Source organism: Echinops telfairi, unplaced genomic scaffold (genome assembly GCF_000313985.2).
Source record: "Echinops telfairi isolate 266 unplaced genomic scaffold, ASM31398v2 ScPeMD7_5592;HRSCAF=6446, whole genome shotgun sequence".
In the NCBI taxonomy this organism is placed as follows: domain Eukaryota; kingdom Metazoa; phylum Chordata; class Mammalia; order Afrosoricida; family Tenrecidae; genus Echinops; species Echinops telfairi.
The window spans coordinates 46,657,888-46,668,807 of NW_022109491.1; the positions used below are offsets into that span (position 1 = coordinate 46,657,888).

The 10,920-nt window shown below is 39.1% G+C and overlaps 1 protein-coding gene across 1 annotated transcript in view; it reads left to right on the forward strand.

Moving 5' to 3' along the window:
• The window catches only part of CFAP61 (cilia and flagella associated protein 61), a 399,631-nt gene that overhangs the window by 274,524 nt on the left and 114,187 nt on the right, over nt 1-10,920 (forward strand). Inside the window, exon 21 of the mRNA XM_045295176.1 lies at nt 318-492. Coding sequence (XP_045151111.1) covers nt 318-492 — 175 coding nt within the window. The remainder of the gene's footprint in view (nt 1-317; nt 493-10,920) is intronic.

A 10,920-nucleotide genomic window follows, 5' to 3' on the forward strand; every position in this document is an offset into this window, starting at 1 on the left:
TCCCCTGGTCCTGAGGGGTTCATCTGTCCTAGATTCCCTGCGTTTCCAATTCCCATCTGTACCGCTGTGCATCATTTGGTCTAACCAGGTCTGCAAGGCAGAATTGGGGTCCTGGTAGTTGGGGGGAGAAAGCGTTTAAGAACTAGAGGAAGGTTGTGGGTTTCGTAAATGCTGATTAATTGTATCTGGAGACTGAAAAACAATAATCCATAGTTGGACATTGCTCAGTTTACATTTTACATTTTGTTTATTTGTTTTACTGTGTCAGCAGTTCACTTATGATTATTGAAATGCACATTTTTCTGTCACATACTCAGGTCCCATGCCCTACAGGGGCTGATATTACTCAACTCCTGACCAACAGAGAGATTCCCAGCAGTGGTAAACAGTGGTACACTGACATAGTGCCTTGCAATCTTTTTACTCTCAATGATGAGGAAGACTGCTCTAAGGCCCTGGCTTGGATTAAAAACAGTTCCATCACTGCAGAAGGTAAGACTGTTGTTAGCTGTGCATCTTTTCAGAATAGCATTTTAAAAATAATGAGTCTCATTCTTCATCTAATTCAAGTACATAATTAGTGCCTAATTCATTCCAACAAAGCCATTCATCTGTCATGCTTTGTTTTCCAGATTAATTTGCAACTTGTTGTCATTTTTGGATAGCCAGCATTTTTGCTGGGGTAAAGAAAAAGGCTTGAGATGGTTTAATTATCTGTAATTATTTTATTACATAAAATGAATATCCAAAGAGCAAAATATAACTAAAATCATTAACTAATTAAAGAATAATGTAATAAGCGCACATGTTTAGCAATTGTATGGAAAAGATGTTTCCTTTTGTGAAGCTGGAAAGATCTCCGAAGGAAGGCAAAGGCCTGCAGCAGCAGTGCTCGGTTCTTCGTTCCGCAGTCGCTCTTGGTGTCGCCTGTGCAGACAAGTACACACCTTTGATCGCAAGCTACTCTTTGAATAAAGACGACTAAGTAATAAGAGGTCTTTTATACAAAGACCTCTGCCATTTGAAAGGGGGTTCTCACTCATCTTTTTAGTTACTGTTAAAATTTTGTTGAGATAGTTTGAATAGTAAAACAACCAGAATGAGACTTGGCTACATATTTGTCTTTAATTGAAATCTAGTCATATTTGGAAGATGACTAACTTAGTATTTTAATCATCACACAAAGAAAGCCAATGACTTGGTCAAATTACACAGCTACCATCTGGTAAAACGGGAATTCTAACCTAGCCCTTTGATTCTGTTCAGAGATGTAAAAATCACTAAGTGCCTAGAAAGGAAGAATCAGAAAGTGTAACCTTATAACGTTAATATTATTTAAAATATGAGGGGTACCCCCAACAAATGCAAAATCTTTTTTTTTAATTATGTATTTAAATTTTTTTTGCAAAACAACCTTAATACCTTCAAAGTACTCTCCATTACTCTTAATACATTTGTCAAATCTGTGATTCCATTCTTGGAAACATTTTTCAAACTCATCTGTTTGGATGGCTGACAGCACCACCCTCATTATTTTCTTCGCCTCTTCAACTTCCATCGTCAAATCACTGTCCTTTCATGTCCCTCTGCATTTGCAGAAACAAAAAGAAGTCACATGGAGCGAGGTCAGGTTAGTAAGTTGCATGGGGCAAGAGAGGCATGCTGTTTTGTTTCCCCAAAAGTTGCACATGGAGATGGCTGAGTGAGCAAGAGGTTGTCGTGGTGGCAAAAAAGGTCCCCTATCTGCCACAAATCAGGCCTTTTTTGTTGTACACTGTAATGCAATCTTTTCAGAACCTAAATAGAAAGCTTGATTAACAGTCTGTTCTGGTGGAGAACTCCAAATGCATGGTCCTTTTCACATCAATGAAGTATTTTCCCATTTTGGGGGGGGGGGTTACTCCTCATATTTGTTTAAACATGAGTTAATTGATATTGCTAATGTTTTAAAATTATTGTTTAGATTTTTGGTGAAAGACTTAGATATCAGATACATTTTTGAGATAGCCACTCAAAAGACTTAGGAATAAACCTACCCAAATGAACAAGACTTCTAAAGAAAACAAAGAACACTACTACAAGAAACCAAAAGAGACCTACATAAATGGAAAATATTCTATGTTTAAGGATAGGAAGACTTAACATTGTGAAAAGTGTTAAGAGTAACCCAAAACTCACTGCCATCAAATTGATGTAGACTCATAGCGACCCTGTAGGACAGTGTAGAAGTGGCTCATGGATTTCTGAGACTAACTCTTTAAGCAATATATAAATACAATGTAATTATGATCCAGATCCCAACTGCATAGTTTAAAGAAATAGAAAAACTAATTGCTAATTTTATATGGAGAGGGAAGAGACCTAGGATAAGAAAAGAACTTCTTAAGAAGAATAATGTAGGAGTCCACTCACTTCCTGACCTAAAAACCTATTTCACAGCCCAAGTAGTCAAAACAGCATGGTACTGATACAAGGATAGATGCATAGACCAATTGAACAGAATAGTGAATCCAGAAATAAATTCATCCACCTACAAAAAATTGTTCTTCAACAAATGATCAAAAAACATGAAATGAGAAAGAGATCATCATTTCAACAAATGCTGCTAGCAAAATTAGATCTCCGTCTGCAGAACAATAAAACAGGGGCATCCCATATACAAAAACTATTTAAGAGCTTGCTCCGGCAGCACATATACCAACCGTAATTTCAAGGTAGATCTTGAATGGACTTAAATGTAAATCGCAGAGCTATAAAGATCATCAAGAAAATCAAAACCAACTTAAGGAGGTTGCAGGGCATAGATGCAGTACCAAATACAATGAAAGAATAGAAGAGACGACAAAATGGATAACTGGAACCTACTGAGAATGACACTTAAGTGCAGCATAAGACTTCATTACAAGGATAAAAAGGAGCACAGATGGGGAAGAATTGGGGGGCAGCAACACAATGGAGAAGGGACAAATCTCCAAAGTCTGTAGGAAACGACAATACCTCAATAAGAAAAAGAAGAAGGCTCAAATAAAAAATTGGGCAAAGGACAAGAACAGACCAAAGATGGCAACCAAGTGGCCAACGCAGATATGAAAAAAATGCTCATGATCACTAGTCATCTGGGAGATGAAAATCAAAACAACGATGAAATTCCACTTTATACAGAAACTGACAGGTAAATTTAAAAAGAAATGCTGGAGAAGGTGCAGAGTGATTGGAATCCTCATACACTGCTGGTGGGACTGTAAATATGTACAACTATTGTAGAAAGCTATATGGCAATACCTCAAACAACCGGGGAAAGAAATTCCTTAAGATTCAACCAACCATCTGTTGGGTGTATACCCTAAAAGTAGACATCAAAGCACGAATAGACATACACACACCATGGTCACTGCAGCACTGTTCAAATAGCAAGGAGCCTGAAACAACCTAAAGACTCATCTGTCGAAGAATGGATGGAGAAACGGTGAGACAGACTTCCAGGACAAGACGGCAAACTAAAAACATACAGATAGGTCACTCTACAAAAACCAGGGCGGGATCGGCATGAAAGAAAGACGAGGTGGCCTGTGAGTTCAGAGGACATTTTGAAAGCTATGTAAATCAAAACCTCTACATCCCAGAGACTGTGAGAGGGACAGGCCCACTATTGAAGTGCCCAGTGCTTTCCCAGCAGCTATTGGAACCTCACTCTGGATTACTGGCCCGAGCTAGCCAGATCCACTCCTCACATGGTCCCATATCACAGGAGCAGGCCTGGTACGGTTCTATACAGCAGATCCCACCTGGCCAGCCCCTGACTTCCCCAGGAGTGCTTCTAGTGCAGCACCCACCTCACTGCAGCTCACCCACCCACTTGCTGGGTACAGCTACAGAACATCTGGCCAAGGAAAAATCCAAACAGACAGAACCTTCCTTTTTGTTTACTTCTTTTTTGTCACTGTAAAAGCTTTGCCCCCCAATTTTCTTTCCTTTCAAACAACCTTTTTCTTTTCATTTTCTTTCTCTTTTTTCACTTTCCTATTCATTCATTTAAGGCCAAAAACACATGAAAAATGCTCAAGATTACTAGTCACCCAGGAGATTTAAATAAAAGTAATTATGAGATGCCACCTTACACTGACAATGGCAGTCAAGTTAAAAACCAAACAAAAAACCATACAATGACAAATGCTGGAGAGGATTCTGAGAGATTGGAATCCTCATGCACTGCTTGGGGGACTTAAGTAGGTATGACCACTGTGGCAAGTGGTATGATGCTACCTCCAACAACTAGGAGTGGAAATACCATATAATCCAGCAATTCCTCTGCTATGCATCTGTCATAATGAAGTAAGAGTCGTAGTAGGAACAGACGTATGCACACTCATGTTCACTGTAGCACTTCTCACGAGAGAAAGAAGCAACTGCCCATCAGTAGAGGAGTAGATAAAGGAACTGTTTTGCATGCACACTGTGGACTCAGATGCATCCCTAAAAAACAATTATGAAACCATGAAGCACCTTGTGACATGGATGAGCCTGGAGAATATTATGCCCTGTGAAATTAGCCAATCATAACAGGATGGACGGGAATCCAGGATGGATGAGCCCTATAGGACCAGTGGTGTGAGTGGCAAAACAGGGAGGGTAAAGGGAGAATGGGTAGGGAAGAGGGAACCGATTACATGGAACTGTGTGTGACCTCCTCCCTGGGGGACAGACAACCGAAAAGTGGATGAAGGGAGACGTTGGACAGGGCAAGATATGACAAAATACCCATTTATAAACTATCAAGGGCTCATGTGGGAGGGGGGAGCGGGGAGGGAGGGGGAAAATGAGGACCTAATGTCGGGGGTTTAAATGGAGAGCAAATGTTTTGAGAAATGATGTACAAATATGCTTTACACAATTGATGTGTGTATGGATTGGGATAACAGTTGTATGAGCCCCTAATAAAATGTTTAATAAAAAACAAAAAACAGGATGGAATTATAGGAGATCACTATATTACCTTGGGCGAGGGAGCAAAACACAAGATGAAGACTTCCATACCAAAGACTTTCATGTGTACTATGGATATATTGCCAAAAGGGCGTGGGTTATGGAGGGAAGCACAATCGAGAGAGCAAATGGTTGATGGTTGACTTGTATGAGGTGGAAGAAGGTAATCCACAAAACTAGGAAGAGAAATCAAGGAGCGGGCGAAGGGTAGACTATAGCAGAATTTGATTAGTGTTTTAAACTGTTGAATGCAAAGTTGGTGATCTGAAATGTAAACTCTCACCTAATTTATAATAAAAAAATGTTGATTAAAAAGAAAGAAACATTGGCATACTTACAATGGAATACTGTACATTGTTAAAAACAACAACCCTCTCCCTCGCCAGTGATGAAACCACAAAGCACCTCATAGCATGGATCAACCTGGAAAAGGTTATGCAAAATGAAATTAGTCACTCACAAAAGAACAGCTATGTCAGAGTCAAAATGAACTTCAAGGTCACAAGTGGTTTAAGTTATATTTAGGGAAAATCAAGACAAAGATCTCAAACCAAATGGAACAGAGTTGGAGCTTGCCAAGGTGGGGAGGCTATGAGGGCCGAGAAGAAGCCATAAGCTGTTATCTTGAGTGAAGGGGAAAGACAGTCATCCAATAGCATGAGAAGATAAGTCAAAGGAGGTGGGTTCTGGTAAAATATTGAAGTGTTTGATATAGCACTTAAGATGCTGAATGCAAAATTGATTACCCAAAATGTAAAACCCCTCATCTAATTCACAATATATATATTTTAAAGTTACTAAAATACTACATAAAAATGAAAAAAGATATCAAATGACATTTAATATACTGCTGACTTTAATTGGGCAATACCTTATACATTATTTTAAAATGAATGCATGAATAAGATTGGCCAGTTGTTTTCTTCCTTATACTTTTTTTGTTAGTTTTTAGTTGTTGTTTTTTTTTCATAATGAGATGCTAGCCTTACTAAGAGTTTTCAAAAGATTTCCCTAGTTTGGAGTGATCTAAAATACACTGTGTAACCTGAAGGTTGGACAGGAGTCACTTGTAAAAGCATATGAACATGGGACCTTTGGGTAGAAGTGGGCTTTAAACTTGGTCACAAACATTTTCATATTTGCCTCAGAATGGGACTGTATATTTTGTTTTGCATTTATATGTTTAAACCTGTGTCAACACTTTACTAATCCTTCCATCACTGCTCCATGCCCTACCTAGATGTAAGGCATGCTCTAATTTAGGAGTTGGCAAACTTTAATATAAAAAGCCAGATAGTAAATATTTCGGTCTGTGAGTCATGCAACGTCTGTCATGACTAATCGACTTTGCCACTGTAGCAAGAAAGCAACACATGAACAAATAGCTGTGACTATCTGCCAATAGAATTTTAGTTCTGAAGATGCATGATGAACTGTAGTTTGCTTAATACTGCTTTTATCCAAAGAATAGTAGCAAATCATTTTCATTTTGTCAAGCCCAATTCTCAAAATATAACTAAAAACACTTGTTATTGTGAAGTTCATTTTGACCCTGTTATCTTTATGAATTCAGCCTGCCACATCTTTCTTCCAGTGAGCAGCTGGTGGGTTTTGAACTGCTGACCTCTCTGTCAGCAGAAGAATGTAGGGTCCTCACTCAGTTCACCATGCTATAGAAACTTGTTCATACCCCAAAGCCAAGAAACAACAACAGGTAGACTTCCAGGGCCATGTAGCGCAGAGCAGAACCCACGATGGTCCTTTCAGATTCGCTGGGCTTTCCAGGCACTACAAAATGTGAAACAGGGAGCAGGATTCATGAAGAAATCCACATTTCGTACAAAGTCACCCTATGGTCTGTTAAGGAACAGAGTCTGTGGATGTAATCCGTGAGTTTCATTACTGAGCTTTCAGCAGCCTTTCTAACAGTGGAAAATATAGAACTGCATTTTGGAAAGAAAATAGCTATTGCAATATTGTTTCTGAAATAACCTTGTAGTTTGTTGTCCTCTAGATCACTTCCTTGAACATCACAGCTCTGACGTGTCTCTGTTGTCCTTTGTGCTTAGCAAGGTGCCTGATAGGTGGGAGAAGTTTCATAAATGTTTTCGTGAATGTAAACGAAGGCAGTTCTAAATGTAATCCACCCCATCACCACCATGGAGCGCTTTTTCAAGATGTTTTGTACTCAACCAAGCTAGGAAATTGATGGCTAGTTGAGATATAAACAGAAAAACCCTTCGGTAAAATTGCTACTGGACAGAATATAACTGCCCTTTTGGGTTTCCAAGACTGTAAATCTCTATGACACCTTGTTGTTAGCAGCCCAATATTTATTGAGGCAGTTAGCTCAGGTTCTGAAGTCAGACACCAGGATTAAAATCCCAGATTTTTACTTTCTCTCTGTGCCGCTAAGCTTAGTAATATCTTCATCATATAAGTTGCTATGAGGAGTAAATGAAATAATGCGATAACAGATGTCATATTCAGAATAGTGGCTGAGATAGTAAGCATTCAATAATATTCACTGTTATTATTACTTAGAGTACTACCAAGCACAAGGCATTTCAGTCCACCGTAAACATCCCCAGAGTGTCAGTTCTGCCATTACAGTGGTAGCAGAGCTGAAGATAGCTGCTCCTTCACAAAAGTGGGGCATTCATGTGGATTCTAGGCTTAGGGAGAAGCCTGTGGACTGTGAAGGTTGGAGAACACGCCCCAAGAAAGGAGGGTTTGAGCCCAGCTTTAACGGAGAACGAGGCAAGCACAAGGGTCAGAGGCTGTCCTTTTAGAGTATATATACAAGACAATGGGCCAACAATTCCAGCCAGGCAAAGGATTTGTGGAAAATAACTAGAGAAGAGGAAGCAGGCGAATGACAATGAGGAGGACTTCAAGTGCCCAGCCAAATTCAGAGTTCAGCTGTTTGCTGAACATGGAGAAACAAGAAAAGTGGCGATTTGCACAAACCAAATTTCAGGAAGGGAATTCTTGGTTCTATAGCACAGACTCCAGTAGAGAATATAACTGAATAAGAAAGAATGGGTGAGAGAGGCTGCAGTAGCCAGTGAGAGGGGAGGACTCTTGGGTGCTTCGTTCTCGGGGCCCTGTTGGCCCTGCTAGATTATTTCCAGTTTCAAGACTGGGGTTTTTAAAACCAAAAACCAATAGTCTGCTAAGTTATGGAAACTGAAAATCAGGGCTATATCCTTGCTCTTTAGAAAGATAGAATGGGCTATCCTACACCATTGCACAACCTGCACAGCACCTCAATAACACCAGAAGGAATGTGGACATTCCTCATAGCTCTTGACTTCTGCTCCCAAAGGTTTAAGCTCCCCGTTTCTAAGTAGTTGGCATTAGGGCACTGTGAGAGGAGAAGTACAGGCCAGTGCCTTTTCACTAGAGTCCAGGAAGTCTCCTCTTTCCTCATTTACTCTTATCAGGGCTTCTTGGATGTGAGGACAGGTCTTATTCCCTGAGAATAGTCAAGGATCATCCTAAAAGGACAAGAGGATTCTGGGTAGCCAAAATAGTAGGTGCTCACCAGGAGGAGGGTGTCTCTTCTCTGTGTTTCTTCTGACAGATGCCATCTCAGTGCATGACTGTGAGCATATTCCCTGTTTTATCGTACCTTCCTCTGCTTCCAAATGAAGAAACAACCATTTTGTGAAGGAATTAGATGGTAAAACCATTTCCTAGGTTTCAGTGTCAGATGAGTTTCTGGATGTAAATCGTCTATACTGTTAGATTGGCTTCAGGCAGAGAACAGCTGATGTTCTGGGGGCAAATGCTGCTTTCAACTTCAAACAAAACCGGAGTGTTCAGCCTGGGGTCTTCTGATAGCCCCAAATACCTCCTAACAGTCTATGGCATTAATTGAAACTAATTGATAGTCATCGTTATTACCTCTGAATTTCTATGAAAATGAAAAACAGAACAGGCATAAAGTAAAATACAACAACGAAAATCTGCCTTGATTGCCTGAAGTGGATCAATTATTTTTGTCTTTAGCTAAATACAGTTACTAAAAGCATCTTTGTAGGAAAAGTATGACATTAAAACTCTAGTGCATGAATTACTGATCAAAACCTTAATTTTGCTATATCTAATGTTTTCTGCCCTTTATATTGGCAGAATGACTTGGGACAGATCTGGCTCAGGTCTGAGAAATCTTAGGCTTTGATTTACCAAAACAAAACAAGCATTCTCTGGTCTACGTTTGGGCATAAGTTAAGGTTTCTTTTATTAATACCCTATCATAAAATTATTTTCTTCTCAGGCTATTAGTTGAAGATATTTATCCAGAAAAATGTCAGAGTATTTTATTAAGTAATGTGTGACATGCCCATCTGTCTGAAACCAGACCCCCAGCATCTCTGCCTTGCTAAACCACCTACCCTTTGTGTCCAAGAGATCGTTAGTCATCCTCTCTGTGCTGAGTTTCCTGGAGATAATACGAAAGCCCCTTTCTGTTCTGAGGTTGTGAGGACATACAAAGGTGCTTCAAAAAGTTCAGGGAAAAATTACATTATCTTTTGTCTGCTTGTTTGTTTGAGATGGACTCGTTTGTCACTAAAGACTCCTAGTACATTTGTTTTACTTTTCCTCCTGTTTTTTTAGCCTTGCAGGCTACGATTAGGTTGGGGGCTAAGGAATCTGGAGGGATTTTTTTGGTTTTTTTTTAAAGACACATACTGTATGTATTTACCCATTCCATTTTAAGAAATGAAATCAACAATAATATCCCGTTAAAACCTTCATATATGTGGTTCTTCTTCCCCCACACACATCCTCCCTCCCTCCTCAGTATCCTGTAATTATAAAGAATTACATTATTTATTTGTATGTATACAAAATTACAATATAATATAATTATAAATAATTACACTATTTATTTATTTTTTCACATTATCTTACCATTCCATTTTTCCACAAACTTTTAGAAGCACACTGACATAAGCAGCCCTGGTGGCATAATGGTTACAAGTTGTGCTCCCATCTGCATGCTCAGCAGTTCGAAACCATCTGCAGGTCCACAGAAGAAAGACTGGGTCTTATACTCCTGTAAACAGTTACAGTCTCAGAAACCCACGGGGCGCTTCTGCATGGACTCAGTGGCATTGAGTTTGGTTTTAGGTTTGGTATGACATATGGCATATAACTACTATAAACCTTTTGCGGTGCAAAAAGGAAATATAGTTCACTATTAAAATACAATGGAATAGAAATAATGTACACAGAAACAGTAACAGATAAACTACACAGTGTATGTAACTTGGGGGTTGGGTTCTAAATGCATAATGACTGACATTAATTCAAATTATTTTCTGCATGCATATTTTCTAAATTTATTTCTTATACACTTGGGGAAATCCTTGACTTCTTTTGCTTCACATGTTCTGTGTGGAGCATCTTTCTTCATCTTTACAGTACTGAACATACACAATGGTACTATGGCACAAAGGATACTACCAGCCCATTAAAATTAAACCACTCAGTTCATCAGCATCAAATGCCTTTTTGCTACTGAAAATAATATTTTTAAATGTTGTTCCAAGAGGTATCACCATCCATCTTTGTAGAGTCCTAACCTGCTTGAAAGTTCACTTATATTTTCAACAACTGTGTAGCAAAAGCATAAAGATATCCTTTATACGAGGGGGTACCCAAAAATGCCCCAGAAAAGCTCTGATAGGTGGAGCGATCATAGTACGCATTTTTCATTTTTCGCACTAGACAAGCATCAAACAACTCATTCTGAGTTAGTGCACCTAGTGGTATCACCTGGCAAGGTTCTCTTGGGTCACAATGAATATTTTCGTAAAAGCTGTTTTGCTGGAACCTCATTTTTTTTTCTTCCAAGAACTTTTTTTTAATTTATTTTAAAAAATCATTTTATTGGGGTTCGTTCAACTCTTATCACAAACCATACAT